Genomic DNA, 19089 nt, shown 5'->3' on the forward strand with positions numbered 1-19089 from the left:
CCTCGTCAATTGATACACCCGACATATCTGCAACCAACAGGCAATACTTGATGAAACATGGACCCAACAATCCATAGCACGATCCTCATATCAACAGCAAGGCACCTTGTAGAATGGCAACTTCTCCCTCAGCCAGGTTAGGAAGAGAGGAGACAATTGATCAAACTGCTTGGCAGCATCACCGACATCGCAATCCCATCTACGAGTGACGCACACATTGTTCCTGGATCATCATCATGCGCCCTCATTCTCTCCCCTCGGCTCGATCGAGCATCTGATGGCTTCTGTAACCCCACATTGTGTGTTCAGTGACAAACTCTCTACCTTTCGGGTACCAATGGTGGCACGTAATGTTCCTTGCCTTACCCTCATCGACGTCACTCTCCTGGCCCGAAGTATTCTCTATTTCTTTCAGGTCCATCCTCGGTTTGCTTGCCACCATACCCTTCACATGGTCCTAACAATCCCAGAATTCTTCTGTTCTGTAAACTGAATTTCTCATATTAGAGATCACATCTATCCCATCCATCCATCCATCCATCCATCCAACCATCCAAAATGGCATCCGATCCGTATGTCCTTGCCCCATTCCTCCTCACATGTCCTTCACGGCCGGGCAATGTCGTCCTTTGGGAAGACTCCCTCCTACCTGATCGCCTCTTATGCTACCTGCAGACGAAACCAAAAGACTGACCCATATCCATGGCAAACACAGGTACAAGGCCAAGAACAAAGACGAGCCCGGTCTCGAAGAGAAGGTCAACGCCCTCAATGACTTTGTGAGGTCCTCCAAGTTCGGCATGATGACCACACGTATCGCGGACTCGGGTTTGTTGGTTTCGAGGTGCATGGCTCTGGCTGCACAGGTATGTCACACATCTGACGGGATACCTCACCACCCGCCTTCCTACTGTCTTCATATGGATCGATATGGCCCTGTCAGCATCCAGCAGACGAGCGAAGGAAGAAGGTGAAAAGAAAAAGAAACAAGGAAAGAAAGAGGAAAAGAGCATGAATACCATTCCGTGCTAACCCTCTTTTTTTCTACTCCGCTCGCAGGAATCTGGCGGCGTCGATCTCCTCTTCCACACCAACACCGAGTCGGGCAAGACCTCGGACCTGTCGTCGGATGAGCACGTCAACATCTCGTTCCTGACCCCGTCGGGCAGCTGGGCGTCGATCTCGGGCACGGCGAGCATCATCACGGACCGCGCCACGGTCCAGAAATACTACACGCCCACGCTCAAGACCTGGCTCGGCGACCTGGGCGACGGCACCCACGACGGCAGCGAGAACGATCCCCGCATCGGCGTCATCAAGGTCAAGGCGCTGACCGCCACGTACGCGCTGCCCAAGGGCACCATGCTTGGCCGCGGCGTCGAGATGGTCAAGGGTGCCGTCACCGGCGAAGTCGCCAACGTCAACGAACTGCGCGAGATCGATCAGCAGGAGATGGAGCAGTGGCGGAGGTCACATTAGAGAAGGAATCTTCCTCTCTTCTTAAACCTCTCCATTCATTCTCGTGGCCAGTGCTAGGAAAGGACACGAACAGAGAGAGAGAAAAAGAAGCAAGCAGGATGGATGACAGCCAGCTGCAGTTCAGTCAGTAGTTGTCAGTTCCAGGCGGGTGCATTTTCGTACAGAAAGCAGAAACACGCAGCGAGTAGCGGCGGAAGACAGAAAATGGGCTTTCGACGAGACTTTCAGAGCCGGGAGCTTGGCCGGGGAGCGAGAAATGTAATGTCGCAGTCTAGCTCCCTGAAAATCCTACAAAACCCCATTATTATTAGTGAGCAATGATCTCCAGGACGCCAACGGGCGAATTGAGTAGAAACGCACAAGGGGACAACGCAACACGAAAGCCTCTATCTACAGGTTCCGATGCTCGGAACTCTTCATGGTCCTGAGTAGAGGAGATTCTTTCCGTTTTCGTGACTAGTCCGGGTATTCGACCTAATATTCTCGTCTTGCTCGTCGTAATTATGTCAATTGTCGCAAACCCCTTACCGCCAGACCGGCAGGTAACTTGATTCCAGCCAGATATCGCCTTCTGCCCATTCCACAATGTTGCAAATGCGATGGAACGACACGTGGGGGCAGTCAAGGCAACCCCTTTTCTCCACTCGAAACACACATAATGATACACGTGTGAAAGGGGTATCCATCCGTCTATGTATATGTACAAAACCACACCGCACCATGTGTATTCAAACAGGCATGTACAAGTCGATAGGCCATAAAAGCGTCGCTGCTGGCGAGGAGGGCTGAGAGATATAAGACGAGTAAATTGACTTCAGCTGTGAGTCGTTTGGCGGTCGCTTTGATAGGATGCGCGGTCGTCTCCATGGAATGTCGTCAATATCGGCATCCCTTTCTGTCCCAGAACCCTCTCCAGCCCACTGGATTGAGTCCCTCGGACCGCAATCTTCATGGGTTGGTGGTGCTTGGAGAATGACGCCGGTCTCCCAGGCTGAAGAATGCCTGGCTTTGCAGTACCATCAATCAATACCGATCAGCAGATGGACCTGAAGGAAGCCATCCAGAATCGGCTCAGACGATACCGGTAAGATCCGTAGAGTCAGATCGGGTGGTCCATCAAGCAATCTTGCCTTGACAATTCCCCTTGGGCATCTAGTTAATCGCCCACCCCCAGAGGCCACCTAACGGGACCTTCGCTCGCCACCAAATCTGCCACGGCCACGATCGTTGAATGATGAGCCGTCTTGGCCGAATGTGCCCCGCCCGGAGCCTGAGGCGCCTTGTCCGAATGGATCGCGTTCGTCATACCTGTCACGACGACCTCCAGACCGCGGTCTCGAGCCACCGCCAAACGAACCACCGGGACCACTTTCCTCTCGGAAAGTAAGGCCTTGGACACCGCTGTATCCTATCTTGTCAGCCCAGCTTCTCGTCACCGAAAGTGGAGAGTCGAGGCCCCATCCATAGGTCGCAAGCTCGTTCACTTGGTTGACGATCTCTTGTCTCGAGGAATTGCCCGCCTGGTTGAGCACAGACAACAAGCTCTGGTACGCTTTTGCCTTGTCAAGCCTGGAAACTTGTCTGACACCTGATTCCACCATCTGCATGATCTTGGCCGTTTGTGGTGAGAGTTGCGAGGGTTGAGTCATGTCCAGTTTTGCCGTCTCCAGGCTCGTATCTTCGTAGATATTGTGGGCGTGAATGCTGTTGGCTAGTTGTCTGTAATCATTCCTCTCGTCGTTTTGTAGCAGAAGCCAGCCTTGGCCTGGTTTGCCCGCACGGCCAGTCCGGCCCAGACGGTGGACGTAATCTTCTCTTCTATGAGGTGCACCCACTTGAATGACATGGGACACGTTGGGAAAGTCCATACCTCGGGCTGTGACATCAGACGAGATCATCAGCGCGCAGTCAGCATTCCGGAAGGCTTGAGAATTCGCAGTTCTTTGCCGTTGGTCCAGCTGAGATGACATTTCAATGATCTTGCATGGTGCGAGTGGGTGAGGAGCAAACATTCCTCCTCTGGTCGACGGGTCGCGCAAGTTTTTCATGGTTTCGTATGCTATTTTGACCTCGTTCAGCGACCTGAAAAAGGCGATCGCTTTGAAAGGCATATTATTTTCCGGGTCCTTCTTATGTGCCTCCATCGCGTTCCAGGCGATCTCGGTCAGTGCTGGAATCTGATTTTGGAGTCCCGGTAGAAAGACAATGTGTTGTGGCACGGACTCGTGTGTAGCGGCATCCTCCGGGTCGACAGTCCTGACAAACTTGAAGTCCGGCTTCATGGTCTCTCTCACCAGACCCACCACACTCCGTGGCATGGTGGCGGAGAACATGAGAGTCTGACGATGTTGACGGGTGTGTTTGGGCATGAAACTCTGGATCTCTCTGATTTCGTCGGCGAATCCGATATCGAGGAGTCGATCGGCCTCATCCAATACAAAAGTCTGGATGTTTTCCAGGCTCAGGCCATTATAAGGGTCGGACAAGAGATCCTTAACTCTTCCCGGCGTGCCGACAAGGATGTGGCAACCCATCTTCTGCATAAGCTTAAGATGATATTGTTTCTGCGTACCTCCGACGGCCAATTGTACCTGGACGCCAGTGCCCCGGACGATCTTCCTGGCCTCCTCTCCGATCTGCTCAGCCAGCTCGCGAGTAGGGGAGATAATCAGGGCTCTTGTGTCTCCGATTGAGGGTTGTCGGCGCCCAAACTCGGGTTCTCGGAGCATACGTTGCACGATAGGCATCAGAAAAGCCAAGGTCTTGCCAGTACCGGTACGTGCTTGAGCAATGACATCCGTGCCGTCGAGACATTCGTTGATGGTCATTCTCTGGACTTCGGTCATTGTGTGGATGCCCATCTTGTTGACCAGGTTTTCAATGATTCTTTTGTCAATGATGCCTGCATCTCCGAGCTCTGAAAACTTGGTGAACTCTCGATTGACGGCCGAGATGTCCTCTGCGCCGAAATCTTCCGCACGGGCATGGTCTTCAGCAAGGGCTTGTTGCCATCGATGGAATGTGGATGAAAGGTGTCTGACGCCGAGGGGTCTGGCGACAATAGTCCGCAAGCTTGAAGGGACAAATTGTGTCCGTGGGGAGGATATCGAGACGGATGGAACGATTCGAAATGCTCTCAGGACATGGCGCCCTTGCCGTGCGGCGCCATACATGATGGCGGAGGCAAATGACAGAACAAAAACGCGAGTGAAAAATGGGCAATGAAGGACCTCCGCAGACAACACAGGAGAAAATGTGTTAGAAGAGAAAGAGTGTAGATGGTGAAGGGGGTAAAGAAAAGCGATGGATGCACCTGATTCCGACACTGCGATACAAAATTTCTACGGGACTCGCGAACAGCTGCGGCGATTGGACCCTGCAGGAGCGGATCCTCTAACTGCTTTCGGACAATAGGGGATCGCACCCTCGGAATAATATTTCTCCTTTTGTTCCTGTCGACAGCTCCCCCTCGTGCTGTGCACTTCCATAATATCTGTAACCATTGGACAGATGCTTTCGAAGAATCAACACTAGGCTTGTCATCGATAGTGTGATGAGAAACTTTATTTATTGACGTCAAGCTTCGATCAGCATCAGGTGGCCTACACAACCTGGTGTGTCGAACGAGCTTCTCAACCGCGTCCTCCGACGCTGCGGATCGAAGCAGAGCAACGACTTGCTCAGCAGTCCAGAGGCTAATCGATCACCTGTGGTACGGCCAGATTGATTCTCATGTACGAGGCCTTCCAGCACTTTGGCGTCGGCCAGGAACCCAGGAAGGACGAAGGCTCGAATAGAGGTCAACACTCAAAATCCAAGTACAATGGTTCAATACAGAGCAGAGTTCTGGACAATACCGCCTTACACTTGAAAAGTTGTGATTGAGAGCTACCTCCCACTTTCTTCAGCCTGTTATTCCGTCCTATTGATGCTGAGTCTTACAGGATTGCGTTTGGAATGCTCTCCATCAAGCTTTTGTCTGTTGCCTGGTGTGGCAAGATGCCGCAAATCCTGATGAAGCTTTCTCCGGCAGCAAAGATAGCCAAGCGAAGAGAGTCCGTGCAAACATTTCATCGATCAGTCTCTTTCAAACATCTCAAGTGTTATCCTCAGGCCCCTCAACATTCTGAGTCAGAGGCACTCCCGCATCGAGCTCTGGCCCATGGGCTATTGAATGGCGCTGCCAAAGACTGGGCCGCCTTAGACGAAGGTTACGCAAATGACCGTAATCAATACGGGGATACGAGAAGCCAAAACCCTCGACTATCGACGCCCGACATCTCAAGCTACATGACATTGTTGACGACCAAAAGCCACATGTGTCCATCCCTGGAAGTGGACTGAAGCGTGCAAAGTCTCTGAGAAACATGAAGGTCCAGATTAGGCATGTGCAGACGCAACAGGAGTTCGGAGATTTTGCTTTGACCATCGACCTCAAGCGCCAGCAGAGGGTTAGGAAGAGTATGATATTGGTCTGAGCCGACGATAACCAGGCCTGTTTATGTTGAACCCTTGCGCAACAGTTGCCGTTCGTGGCATGACTCGGCCGAACTGCATCCTAGAAGCGAGTCGTCTTAACAGCGACCAGCATTTCGAGGTGAACCAGTCGGTTAAACAAAGGCAAAGGCGGTGGAATTTCATTGAACGAGACGTTCGGGAGCACCAGCTATAGCCCACCAATGAGTTGATGCCTCGGTTGGGGCAACATTGACCATTATTCCAAATTGTTTCGTTGTCGTCGTTGGTTGCGCAATTCGATGGACTCTCTGAGACACCGACCCAAGCCTCGAACAGCCGCCCTTCCGTCGGACTCTCGGGTGGCCCCCAGCAGCAAAAAGGATGTCTCCTCACGCAGAGTCGTGGCCAGCTGATATTTGCCGTGTTATCATTCGCTCAGGAGTGTTTTCGCTAGACTCGGCGTATTATCCGGCGAGCCAAGGGTGTTTGGGACATGGGCGACATTTTGCTGACTCCCCGCAGTCTCCTCCAAATATCGACCGAAGGGCGTCGAAGTTGAGTGCTGCTGCATGGGATCATCCGAAGTCTGAGGATAAGCTCACAAATCCGAGGCACCCATCGCCATTAGATGCCATGGGCGAAGATGTTTATCTGTTTGGGATATTTTGCCACTGAGCGCCCGTCGGCACTTTCCCCACGTGTGACTTTCCACTCTCCCCAGTCACCTGTCTGACCAGCACAATCTGCCCGCGGTTATATCAACGGACAATCCCTCCCAGCGCCCTTCCTGCTGGATCTCTCCCATCATTCCTTCTTTTCTTCCCATCTCGTGCTCTACAGCAAAACTCTTCAAGCCCATCCGGTAGTGTTGTGCACATATCCTCACGCGAAGATTCGTACCTAGAGACCACATCGCAGTCACCATGGCCCCTCCTACCGCAACATACACTGAGACCTCCCATGTCCCCGCTGCTGGGTTCGACACAGCCGACGCCCAACCCGAAGGCACCGCACCCAATGAGCCCAAGTTGAAGCAAGGCAATGCCGAAGTGCAGATGCAGAAATTCCCCTCCCCACCTCGATTCACGGACAAGTACGAGGAGAGAGAATACCTCAAGGGCCGTCTGGCGCTCGCATTCCGCCTCTTTGGCAAGTTTGGATTCGATGAGGGTGTCGCAGGCCACATTACATTGAGAGATCCTGTGGATCCCACCACCTTCTGGGTCAATCCGTTTGGCCTGGCCTTCTCGCAGATCAAGAAATCAGACCTCATCCTCGTTGACCACGACGGAAAAGTCATCGACGGCGGACCAAACAGACTGCTCAACCAAGCCGCCTACATGATTCACGCCGCGGTTCACAAGGCTCGCCCCGATGTCGTCTGCGCCGCCCATTCTCACAGCATCTACGGCCGCGCCTTCTGCGCCCTGGGTCGACCAATTGACATCATCACGCAGGACAGCTGTGCATTCTACAACGACCATGCGGTGTACAACTCATTCAAGGGTGTGGTCCTGGCCAAGGAAGAAGGGGAAAACATTGCCCGTGCCATCGGAAACAAGAAGGCGTGCTTGCTGCAAAACCACGGTCTTTTGACATGCGGACAGACGATCGAGGCCGCTGTGTTCTGGTTCTGCTCTCTGGAGAAGTGTTGCCATGCCCAGCTCATGGCCGATGCCGCTGCTGCCGGTCGTGGAGGTACTACGGTCAAGATTGATGACGAGGATGCTGCGTTTACCTACAAGTCTGTGGGCACACCGAGAGCCGGTTGGTTCAGCGCGAAGCCCCTGTTTGATGTCATGATTCAAGAGGTTGGAGATGAGTATTTGAAGTGAGCGAGGGAAGAAGAGGTGACCCAACTTGCTCGGCGGTGAGAAGAAGAAAACAAACAGCGATCGAACGCGAAGTGGTTCGAGACCTGGTTTGCACCTGTTAATTCGTGGGGATGTTGTTGTCTTTATCCATACCCGTTCATGACTTGAAAATAAACTGTCTTTGTTCACATGTATTATGTCCTTGGCCACGAATGAGTCCATATTTGTCGACCCTTTGCCCATGACATCTTCGTTTTCGACGGACTTGACCAGTTATTGTTTTGGCTCCCCAAACTACCTATCTCTACCTATCTCCTGAATACAACTTTGATCTGTATCCTAACCACTTAGTAGATCCTCTACGAATATCTCCACCAACAACCACTCTGTCCGCCCCCATTCGAATCAGCTAATAATCGTGGAACTGTCCACACCCCACCCTCCTCACCCATATCCGTACGCTTGATTATTACCATCTATTATTTAGGCCTTGTCCAGATGCAAATCAAAAGGGAACCCTGTCAGCCCGTCGTCACATCCCCTTGACTTACCACCCTTCGTGGTGACTCGGACTCACCATGACCGAGAAGGTCATACAGATTTAGGCCGCAGTGGACGAGATACATGTGTAGGTGGGTAAGCTCTCGAACTTACATGTCTGGGCAGCTCTTGATTTCAGCTCCCAAGAGCCGAGGAAGGTCACTAGCCAACGCAAGGCAATAATGCCAGGCCACAAAGATACATACAGGACAAGAAGAAGAGGATGGGTGGAGGAGGAGGAGGAGGGGTCGGTCGGCTGTGGGGTTTGACCTTCGGCTTTGGATTTGCCATTCCCGAACCCATATGGAATACCTCGTACATGCATTACCTCCTGTAGACTACCTAGGCACGTCTGTCTCACGAATCCAGAACGTCCTTGCTGCTGCTGCTGCTGCTGCTGCTGCGAGACCAGGTTCGTGCCGGCGTTGCATTCACAGGAGGCTCCTCCCAACGAGAGATGACTCGATAATCGCGTCCAGCCATAGCAGGTGCAGCTTGGAAACAACGATACTGGCTGCATACCTCGACCATAGAGAGATGGCCAACAAACTCCCCCTGGTCGCCATCTCGCTCGGCCTCTGCGCCGTGTTCTGGCAACTGATCTTGCGCGATGCCCTCTTCAACGGGCTGGGACTGGGTCGCACGGTGCAGCCCATCACCGAATTCCCGTACCAATGCCACCGCATCAGCGGCGACCCGAACATCCAGGCCTGCGAGGACATGTGGCTGGACCAGAAGTCCCGAACACTGTATCTGGCGTGCTCGGACGCGCTGGCCAGGAAAGACTGGCTGCCAAAGTAGGTGTCCCCAGCTATGGTCCGGGAACAAGGCTGTTAAGAAGTGTCGCCAGTATCCATCGCCTCAATGCGTCCGGTCGAGCGTTGCATGACCATGTCGTCGCCTTAGATATTGACAGTCCCACTGAAACAGGAGGCTACGCTTACCGTGTACTGAAGATGCAGGGGTTTCCGGGCGTACATGGCGACGGTCGAATTCACCTCATCGGCATGACCGGCACCACCTCTGCAGATGGCTCGGATGTCCAGCTGTGGTTGATCAATGCACAACCTTCGGTCAATCCAGAAACAGGAGACCTACTTGACAATGCGGTCGTTGGGGCCAACTCGACCATCGAGGTCTTCGCCACGACACCGAAATCTTATAGTATGAAACATGTCAAAACGTATGCGAACTCCCAGATTGCGACTCCCAACAACGTCGCGGTGATGCCAGATGGTGGATTCTTCTTTACGAATGACCACGGTCCACACAAGGTTGGCCTGGTAAGGGAGCCGTCCAGAGCCACAGTCTTGTCTTTCTCACTAACTCGGTGCGAAGCAACACCATATTTCTTCCTTCATCGGCACGGGAGACGTCTCATATTGCACTGCGGCCGGTGTGTGCAAGAAGGTCGCCTCAGGGTTCAAGTTCCCCAATGGACTTCATCTCGGGAGTGATGGCCTCGTCTACGTGCCCAGCGCAGCCGTGGGAGGCGTCACCGTTTTCAAACCGAAGCCGGATGGGTCTGTGGCCAAGGTGCACAAAATCGACCTTGATTATCCCATCGACAACCTCTCCGAGGATGCCAATGGCGACATCTTCGCCGCGACTCTGCCCAAATCAGTCAAAACGCTGGCTGCCTTTGACGACCCGCTCAACCCAAAGAGCCCCCCAGCAACTGTATGGCGGGTTCGAAGGTTGAACCGAGAGAACCCAGACAGTTATGAGTATGAACTGACGAAAATCATCGAGGACGCCGAGGGAGAGGTGTTGCCCGTCATGACGACGGTGATCCATGACGCTCGGACAGGAACACTGTTTATGAGTGGTAAGCGATGTTTTCCCCAACACTGTCGACGATGGTTTTTTGAGTAACTTCTCACAGGCGTCGTGTCACCATTCATCACCGTGTGCAAGAGAGTCTGAGAGTCCGTGCTTGTTCAAAGATCATCTGTCTGGTATGGGTTGTGGACCTGAAGACGAAACGTGCCGTTCTGCGGTAATGCCCACAGGGTTCGAGGCATGCCGTATGTAGGAGCTCGAAGGGTGACGTGCACTGGTCAGGGACAGGATCGACGACTTGCAAGCGTCCCTGCTGATCTTGGGGGCATCGACGACGTCAGCAGGCGGGGCAATTGGGGGCAACCAGGGGGTTGTCAAGGGGAAAAAGCGAAAACCAGAAGCTGGTCTCTGGATGCGCATGTACAGTAGGATGCAGACGGCGAGTCGGCGCCACAGAACTGCCGACCTCCGACCTCCAATGATGATGAGTCCCGCCCCTGCGCCCTGCGGCCTCCCCCTGCGCAAGGCAAAGCAAACATCTACACCACCATCTCATCCAAGGCCATCCACCTCGTTCCCTTGGCCGCCGCTTGTCTATCAGGGTCTTTCTGGGCGGAGGACCAACGGCATGTCACCATTTGTCTCTCTGTCCCGGGCCCCAAACCCCCAGTGCCCCCATCGTCGTGGCCATTGTTTGTCTCTACCCTGCTCGGACACCGAAACACCAACCGCCTCAGCCGCTCGCACCATACTTCTTGGTTCCTCTTCACCATCTCAGGGCCAGACCCCCCTTGGCAAGCCACATTCGTAACCTAGAGCCTTGAGCTACCGAGTTTTTGCGGGGCTTGTCGTTGTGCCACTGACTGCATGCGGGCCTCGTCAAAGCTGAACACGAAGCAGCAACCAGCCAACATGCTTCATGCACGATGCCCGAGGACCGAATAAATAGAGCCTAGAGGCTGACTTTATTTATTTTTGTACCACCAGTCAACCTCTCTCTCACCCTTCTGTCGAAAGCCAAAAGAGTAAGACATTGACACTGATCGAGTTCGGAATCTGCTTGTCAGGCCTGCTATATCCCTCGTATTTTCCCCCACGGTCCTACCACTATACAAATCGCCCAGCTCGCCTCTCGAATTCCTTCTCTTGTGTCCTTGCTGGAGCGGAAACCTCATTCCACGTACGCGACCCTTGGTCTCTTGCTTGACCTACACAGTCCACGCTCGCACAATCTATTCAAGATGTCCGCCTCCGCGCCAGCACCTCCCACTATTGTGATCAACACTCCCGGCGCGCCCACCTCGACCATCTCCGCTCCCAGAAGCGAACCTGCAAAGGAGCGGCCTCAGAAACCCGCTCTCGTCAAACAATGCTACCTCTGCGACGAGCAGAACCCAGGCGACTTCTCCCCCACCACCAAGTACCTCGAGACCTGCCTGCTGTGCTCGCGGCATTTCTGCCCCATCCACAAATCCGTCAGTTGGGATCAGGTCTGCAACATCAACCACGCCGAATACTACCGCGAGTGTCTGGAGAGAGCGCGTCAAGAGCTGATCGCTCAGGGGAAATCGACGGACGCGAACAGGCGATCGCTCGCGGAGATATTGATCAACGAGGGCATCTACCCGAGTCTGGGCGAGCGGGAGAAGGCCATTTTCACCACGAGCCCCGTCAGCGAGAGTGAGTGAAACGGGATCGCCCGAGTGATCGAAAGTCGTGCTAATCACGGGGTCTAGCTAAAATGCAAGAACTTGCCAACTTCCGCTCCCTCGACGCCGCAGTGTCCGGGACGAACACACAGTCCAAGAGCCAGCTGATTGAGGAGAAGGACTTTGTCGGGGCGGACATTGCTGTGTAAACCGACAGGAGGGGTTCGGGACGAGTGACATCCATCCATCCACCCCTTCAGTGGTGCTTGGATGTATCGCAGAAGAAGGCGACGAAGAAGATCTCAAGGTCCTTCAGACTTTCATGCTATATACCGGCTGTCGTGACCGACAACTGTGTTGTTCGTGTTCGCCATTGCCATATATGTCTTAAACATGCTTTTTGCGTGATGAGCGAATGAACGAACGAGTGGCGGCGAGGCATTGCATGTGCAGTTGCTACAAAGAGTCCTCAGGGAGAGATTTAAGCCAGAAAATTCGAATATGATTTTTTAAGTCCGAGTGAAGCACTGGGTCGGACACATTCATGGTCCTTCCTGTGCTACTCCAATCCGTGGAATGCTTTCTTTCTTTCTTTGCAGCTCCCTCCGACTTGCGGCCCTGAAACGCGGGCCGCATTCATCGTGGATCTACCTATGCCATGCCATGCATGGCTTCTATCCAACATCGCATTGCATGTTTGTATGCAGACAAAAATCCATCAAAACTCCATGCGGCGCGTGTGCCTGCCGTAACGCTGACAAAGTACGTGATAGTGTGGGAGCAACACCATTCAAGCAGAAACCCCATAGCCCTCGGGAGATCCCAAAGATCTCAGTCGCCTTCGTAGAAAAACATGCAGCACATAAATCAAGACTTGGTCTTCTGTGTCGTCCAACCCGTCGTCGTCGGTTAGAAGAGGAAAGAAAGAGTATCCGGTTTCTCCTCCGTTCCACATCGTTCAAACACAGACAATCCCGTCGAGAACCCGCATGGCCCTCTCACCCTCGCGTTCAAAGATTCCCACCACCCGTTCCGCTTCCGCTCTCAGTCCCTCCTCGGTCTGCTTGGCAATGAATTCGATCCATTCCTGCACGGTCATGTCCTTTTCGTCGGTGGAGAGTTGGGAGCCCGTCAATCCAAGGAGGATATCTACATCAGCTTTCTGTGGCGATGTGGGATTGAAAATCAGTTCAATATCCGGTGGAGTCCATTGTGGTATTTCGGCACCTTCGTTGGGAGACGAGGAAGCATTTGGAGGTCGGCGGCTGGGAGTGGATGAGCTCGGAAGAACAGGAGGGCGTTGGGATGCAGGGCGCGTAGAGGGTGGTGCGTTTTCAATGTCGGAAGTCGAGGGAGAGGGAGTAGGGGAAGCATTGTTGGTAGATTTTGGCGTTGGGGATACGGGATGAGAAGATTCAATCTTTTTGTTGGTGGTAGGCTTCGGTGTCGCTGTCTTCGCGCCAGATGTGGATGGACGTGTCTTGATGGGCGTTGGCGATGCTTGAGGCAATGGGCCGAGAGGACTTAGATGACGAGGCTCGTTGGAAATCCTCGGGGGAGAGTTGTTTTCATGAAGCAGTGGATATGAGACCTGTGCGGGAGGAGTGGGCTCTGGGCTGGGTAGAGCTTGTTGCTCCTGCTCTTGATCTTCTGCCTCGAGTTCCACAGCTTCAGCCTGGGTCGCAATTTGCTCATGTTCGACTTCAGCCGGAAATTCTACTTCGTTTATCACCTGAGGTTCAGGTTCAGGCTCATCTTTTTTCGTTCTTGTCAATTTGGTGGTCTTTGTCCTCTTCGACTTGGTGGCCTTTGCTCGCCCGCCTGCAGCTTTTCGCTTGGCCTTAGTTGTTGCTGTGGAGGCTGTTGACATGATCGACATGGCCGACATAGTGCTAGTATCTATCGAGTCATCGAGATCTGGTATCAAATCATTGGCGATGCTGGGAGCTTCTGATAGGGTGGTCAAGTCTTGCGTGTTTGACTGTGTCGACAACCGCGTCGAGGCCTTGGATGAGCGCGACGCTCTTGATGTGCGCCCTTTCTTCGCTTTCGGTCGTTTAGACGGCGCGGTCGTCCCTGCAAAATGGAAAAAGGGACAACCTGGAGATCGCCGATAGTGCTCGTCAAAAGGGTCATCTTTCGGTTCCCAGCCATCAAGAGACAATTTGCAAAACGCGCAAGATACATAATCCTCGCTTTCTGGCAGTGGCGCAAAGTGCCACCCGGCTTCCACCATCTTCTCTATCTTACACCGCCAGCCTCTCTTTGACTCGTGCGGCCAGCCGACGGCGAAGGTGGCTCGGCGAGCGTCTGCAAATAGCTGCCCCGTAAGGTCTTCCATTGTGCTGATGTCGTGTTTGGCATCTTGTCCCGTGCTCATCAATAACGCCCAGCCGCAATCACCTGAATGTTTCAAATGTTCTCCTACTGGGTCATCGTCCGGCTCCCATCCGTCGAGTTGTCTTTCACAAAGGTAGCAGATGGTGTTATCATTGCTGGCGCTGGAGGGTTTGTAGTAGAAGCCAGCTCGCGCGAGTTCATCCGGCGTCGGTGTCTTATGCGGCCATCCAAGCTTTGATCGTTTCGACGGAGGCTCGAAAGTCGCAAGCCGCGACTCGTAGGTTGCGTATTCCATTGTATTGTCGGTCATGCCTTGAAATCGATTGCAGGAGTGGTCAGAACCTGTGCATTGAAGCTGTGCTGTGCTGTCGGTGTTTGTTGATTCTGCCGAATCTGGCCGCGTTGGGCTTGGCGCATGACGTGCGCGCTCGCGTGACTTTCCGGATGTGTCGCGTCATATTACGGCCAGCGCAGACCCCATTTCTGCTCTCCTGCGCGCTTGAAGCCTCCAGCCCATGGGACGCCGACATGACTTGTGACTTGCTACAGTGAGCCCAAGCAATCCGAGCGATGGTTGCATACTTGGAGCAGAAGATCCCAGTCCTTCAAACATGACCTTACGGGTCGTGCCCAGCATCTTGGGCAAGAGGGGATTTCAAGAGCTTTACGGCACCCCTCGACTCCCAATCCTCGCTGCAGCTCAGCGATTCCCTCTCAACTTAGGCATCAGGCAGTATGCCACTGTCGAGGCAGAACGAGGCCGCGATAGTGCTCCGCCTCCAGGATTTGATGCCTCCAAAGCAAAGCAGAGCCCCAGTGCGTCTCCGTCGACCACCAGCAACCCCGAACCCTCCGAGCAGACTCCTTCCTCTCGTGGCTCCTCCAAACCTCACTCCTCGACTTCGGCCCCAACGGATTGGGAGGAAAATCCGGACCTGAGCATTTCAAAGTTCTCTGAGCTACCTGGTAAGGATTTCGGTGTCAATCAGCACATCATCATCAATGAAGAGTTTAAGGAGGCATTGAGACAAATCCTGTGGAAGTTTCGGGCGCCCATTCGCTACGCCTTTGCCTATGGCTCAGGTGTCTTTCCTCAGAGCGCCGGGAAAAGCGGAGGCTCCAAGAACTTGCACCCAAATCCTCCCGAAGCGGTAGCCAAAGTGCAGGATGGGAACCAGAAAATGATTGATTTTATCTTCGGGGTCTCGTATTCCCAGCACTGGCACTCCTTAAATCTGCAAGAACACCGAGACCACTACAGTTGGGTGGGTTCCTTGGGATCCTACGCTGTCTCCAAAGTTCAAGAGTCCTTCGGGGCAGGGGTGTATTTTAACCCTTACGTCACCGTCAATGGAACTCTGATCAAGTACGGAGTGGTCAACTTGGATACTCTCTGCCGAGATTTGTCGGAATGGGACACCCTATATCTCGCCGGCCGCCTGCAGAAGCCGGTGAAGATCTTACGGGACAATCCTGCGGTCCGCCTGGCAAATCAGGTCAACCTCATCGCCGCAGTCCGCACGGCATTGCTTCTTCTTCCACCCGAGTTCACTGAAAAAGAATTGTACTCGACCATCGCAGGGATTTCGTACATGGGCGATCCGCGAATGAGCATCGGTGGAGATGACCCTCGAAAGGTTGAGAACATTGTCAAACATCAGTTGCCCAATTTCCGCCGTCTTTACGCACCGTTGATTGACAACCTTCCCAATATCTCTTTCAATGATCCCGTCTGCTCGAACCGAGACTGGCTGGATGACCCAACGGTCAATTCCAAGCTGGCTCAAAATATGGACCCTGTCACCCGCGGGCACATGGTCCGCCGTCTTCCCAACGCCTTTCGAAAGAAATTGTACTTTGAATATCAATCCAAATTCAGAATCCCACGAGGCGAATTCAACACAATGCTTGAAAAGACCAAAGATGAAGACCCAGATCGCATTCGTCGGCGAGAAGGCGGGCCTTTTGAGCAACGCATCGCTCAGGATACCGAGGGTGGAGGGCTGAGGGAAGAAGTAAAACAGGTGATTGAGAGTACGATCCGGTGGCCCAGTCTGGTGCAGAGCGTCAAAGGCGCCGTGACGGCCGGCTGGTCGAAGAGTGTCCGGTACGCGAGGGAAAAGAGGGAGAAGGGTAAGAAGGGTGCCCAGGCTCTTGGGGAAGTATCTGAAAAGGACAAGAAAAGTGATTAGCGACACCAACATCAAGCCTGAGCATTTTCTTGTGTGTTGTTTATTATATTATATATATACATTGGAAATCGTCCGACGCGAGAGCAGCTACTTTCCTGCGCCGTCTAGGGCTTTTAGTACCAGAGGAACAGGTATTTGGCCATGCCCGAATGCCAATGAGAGATTTTCTTGCCTCTGCCGCCGTTTCTGTAGTTGTCCCCCATCTGACCCTTCTGCCACACCCCCCTGGTTGTTTAACACCTTCGACCCAACCTCGCGGGCATCCTGGTCCAGAAAAGCCTCTGGGTCCTTTTCTGCTCCCACCGACCGAACGAACCTCTCTCGGCAGGCCGTATCCGTCCCGTCTTAGTTCTCGTTCTATGACAGACTCTCCTTCTCCGTATCGCCGACCCCGTCGTCAGACCCATCCACCAACCTCCTCCCGGCCTTCCACAGCACGTAGACAGGGATCCCCACGCTCCAGGCCCAGACGGCTGAGCGGAGGTAGCTAGCCCGCTCGCTGCGCACGGTCATGTACAGGACGCTGTAGAGCGTGCGGGCCACGAGATACTCGGCGGCGCAGGTGTTGAGTTCTCGGGCGTCGAGGCGGGCGTGCGTTCCTGCGAGCTGTAGATGGACAGAGAAAGATGGGTGTTAGAACGCAAGTGTAGGCGCGAGAGGAAGGGAGGGAGGGAGGGAGAGGGAAGGATGATATGATAAAAAACCAAGGAGTAAAGGAACGTGGTAAATAGTATCGTCCATCTTCCTTTCTTCCTTTGGGGGGGGGAAGGTACATACCATCGCGGCCGCAAACAGCGGGAACCCCTCGAGGGCATTCAAATGGCACCCGCGGGCGCGCCAGAGCATGTCGGCCGTGGCCTTGGGCAGCGTGGGCGCCAGGGTCGGCAACTGCGCGCGCGGCACCAGGTTCGAGTACGCATAGCCCGACGCCGCCATCAGCTTGGTGAACAGGTACGCATGGGGCGGCACCGAGAGCAGGTACGCCGCTGGGACGGAGTGCAGCGCGAAGGCGTACGAGGAGAAGTAGGTCGGCCTTGTCGAATGTGTGGGCCCGTCGAGGAGAGTTGTTGTTGTTGTTGGGGTGGTCATGGTGGTGGAAGACATGGTGTGTATATATATATATATGAATTGGTCAGTTAGAAGAAAAGAGGCGAATTCAGTCGAGGTTTTCAGCTGTGGGTGATGATGATGTAGATAGAGTAGTCAAGAATGAGGACTGCACGAGCGACAATCTCCTCCATATATATATATTCATATACATGTACCCAAGGTGCATTATGTCGCCCTGTGGAAGACTAAGGGCGTCGTTGCGTTATGCTCAGCGGCCGGAGCATAACGTACAGACATCGCAGCGCGGCTCTCTTCTTCCCGAGTTGACGAGACGCGGTCCTATTACCTACCATGCGGGCCATGAGCCTTTTCTCTTCTCTCATTCTGAGGAGGCTTAGAGTATGCACAGCGTCGAGGATGGACACATGCAAGGAGAAAAAATAGGAAGGTCGGGGCAGACATCTGGAATTAGTTGTGTCAAACGACGAAGAGAAGTGGGAAGGAGGTGTTGCGTCTGACGTGGATTAATGGCAGAGGACCACCATGACTTGGTGGTTTATTTTGTCAGACAAAATACAATTTGATCCATCATCAACGTACGAGGTATGTAGTCAAACATCAAACAGTCTGATCATGAACGGGTCGTCAAAGTCGATATATCGTGGTATCATCACATTTAGAACAGTCATCTAGAGAAGACAGGCTTTCCCAGAACTATACTCCCGACAAGAACCGAGTACAGGTATCCTGAACGGCGCCGTACGCAAGCCTCTGGCGCTTCACAAAGTTCCATCCGCCTCCATCTTTTCTTCTCACAGTCCATATCCGCCCTTGTCGTTCTTTCCTTGTCTTTCTCCCCGGTTGAGCACCTCTTTGCTCGTCAGATTTCCCACCCCTTCAAGCAAGCCACCCTTGCCGAACTGTCCCCCAACGCCCTTGTTGACGTCGTCCTGGATCGCATCGATGTTCTCGTCGCCGGTGATTTTGGTCTTGTTGAGGTTGTCTACATCGCGGTTAGTTAGCAGAAGGCCGCATGAATGGCGAAGGACGGCCTGGGCTGGCTGCGTGAGGCTTGCTGCTGTGTCGTACCTTTGGCGACGTAGCTGGTCTTGTTCTCGCCGAACCAGCCGAGGACTTTGTCTTCGATCCACGGCACCCAGGACTCGTATTGTTTGTTGTACCAGTTCTTTGCGCCTTCCATGATGTAGCCTTCTCGACGGTAGCTTGAAGAGTTGATGTCGTACAACTTGTTGCTGGCACACAATATGGATGGATGAGAGGTTTTGCAAAGATAATTAACCTAATGCTTTAAATCAGGGCAAACAGCGTGTAGAGACCCTTCACAGGCAGGACCTGGATGGTATGATGGCATCATGCGCACACCAGAGGCATGTGGCACGGTGGGCAGCCTGGTTGTGGCTGGTACGTCACCTCGGATTCAAGCTGTGTGGTTACACAGCCAACCCATGTCAACGAGAACATTAATGGTCCACGGTGGTGATAGGACGAATCAAATCCCGTAAATGACGGGATGCCCAGCGGGTGTTGGAGGTGAAATGAAGAGAGTAGTGGAAAGGAAGTGCAAAGAGACGTGGATGGTTGGTCGAGTGTAGCGATGACGTCGTTGGGCGAGGGTCACCCTTGTTTCCCACAATGTACTAAGCACACGACAGGGGTCTGGAGATCGAGCATCAGGCTGAAAGAGCTGGTCAAAGACTAATAGATTGTTGAGAATACATATGGAACAAGAAGTTGTCCTCTGTCAAAACATGGAGACAGAGTGTC

The 19089-nt window shown here is 53.4% G+C and overlaps 9 protein-coding genes across 9 annotated transcripts; 5 read left to right on the plus strand and 4 right to left on the minus strand.

Moving 5' to 3' along the window:
* Positions 1 to 558: 558 nt before the first annotated feature.
* On the plus strand, positions 559 to 1479 carry AYL99_09589 (hypothetical protein; the record flags this gene model as incomplete). The annotated part of the gene is made up of 3 exons (XM_018841096.1): positions 559 to 572; positions 716 to 866; positions 1060 to 1479. The coding sequence occupies 3 exons, from the start codon at positions 559 to 561 to the stop codon at positions 1477 to 1479; spliced, it is 585 nt and encodes a 194-aa protein (XP_018689777.1).
* A 1181-nt stretch (positions 1480 to 2660) lies between these two features.
* Positions 2661 to 4652, minus strand: AYL99_09590 (hypothetical protein; the record flags this gene model as incomplete). Its single annotated transcript, XM_018841097.1, has 1 exon — positions 2661 to 4652. One exon carries the CDS (start codon positions 4650 to 4652, stop codon positions 2661 to 2663), a length of 1992 nt encoding a protein of 663 aa, XP_018689778.1.
* A 2208-nt stretch (positions 4653 to 6860) lies between these two features.
* On the plus strand, positions 6861 to 7772 carry AYL99_09591 (hypothetical protein; the record flags this gene model as incomplete). Its single annotated transcript, XM_018841098.1, has 1 exon — positions 6861 to 7772. The coding sequence occupies one exon, from the start codon at positions 6861 to 6863 to the stop codon at positions 7770 to 7772; it is 912 nt and encodes a 303-aa protein (XP_018689779.1).
* A 1056-nt stretch (positions 7773 to 8828) lies between these two features.
* Positions 8829 to 10217, plus strand: AYL99_09592 (hypothetical protein; the record flags this gene model as incomplete). Its single annotated transcript, XM_018841099.1, has 4 exons — positions 8829 to 9088; positions 9142 to 9574; positions 9630 to 10119; positions 10177 to 10217. The coding sequence occupies 4 exons, from the start codon at positions 8829 to 8831 to the stop codon at positions 10215 to 10217; spliced, it is 1224 nt and encodes a 407-aa protein (XP_018689780.1).
* A 1097-nt stretch (positions 10218 to 11314) lies between these two features.
* On the plus strand, positions 11315 to 11931 carry AYL99_09593 (hypothetical protein; the record flags this gene model as incomplete). The annotated part of the gene is made up of 2 exons (XM_018841100.1): positions 11315 to 11753; positions 11810 to 11931. 2 exons carry the CDS (start codon positions 11315 to 11317, stop codon positions 11929 to 11931), a joined length of 561 nt encoding a protein of 186 aa, XP_018689781.1.
* A 749-nt stretch (positions 11932 to 12680) lies between these two features.
* AYL99_09594 (hypothetical protein) lies at positions 12681 to 14357 on the minus strand (the record flags this gene model as incomplete). Its single annotated transcript, XM_018841101.1, has 1 exon — positions 12681 to 14357. One exon carries the CDS (start codon positions 14355 to 14357, stop codon positions 12681 to 12683), a length of 1677 nt encoding a protein of 558 aa, XP_018689782.1.
* Positions 14358 to 14673: 316 nt separating this feature from the next.
* AYL99_09595 (hypothetical protein) lies at positions 14674 to 16254 on the plus strand (the record flags this gene model as incomplete). Its single annotated transcript, XM_018841102.1, has 1 exon — positions 14674 to 16254. One exon carries the CDS (start codon positions 14674 to 14676, stop codon positions 16252 to 16254), a length of 1581 nt encoding a protein of 526 aa, XP_018689783.1.
* Positions 16255 to 16611: 357 nt separating this feature from the next.
* Positions 16612 to 17358, minus strand: AYL99_09596 (hypothetical protein; the record flags this gene model as incomplete). Its single annotated transcript, XM_018841103.1, has 2 exons — positions 16612 to 16860; positions 17032 to 17358. The coding sequence occupies 2 exons, from the start codon at positions 17356 to 17358 to the stop codon at positions 16612 to 16614; spliced, it is 576 nt and encodes a 191-aa protein (XP_018689784.1).
* Positions 17359 to 18116: 758 nt separating this feature from the next.
* On the minus strand, positions 18117 to 18505 carry AYL99_09597 (hypothetical protein; the record flags this gene model as incomplete). The annotated part of the gene is made up of 2 exons (XM_018841104.1): positions 18117 to 18307; positions 18394 to 18505. The coding sequence occupies 2 exons, from the start codon at positions 18503 to 18505 to the stop codon at positions 18117 to 18119; spliced, it is 303 nt and encodes a 100-aa protein (XP_018689785.1).
* Positions 18506 to 19089: the final 584 nt, after the last annotated feature.

This window comes from Fonsecaea erecta, assembly GCF_001651985.1.
Source record: "Fonsecaea erecta strain CBS 125763 chromosome Unknown Scaff9, whole genome shotgun sequence".
NCBI classification, from domain to species: Eukaryota; Fungi; Ascomycota; class Eurotiomycetes; order Chaetothyriales; family Herpotrichiellaceae; genus Fonsecaea; species Fonsecaea erecta.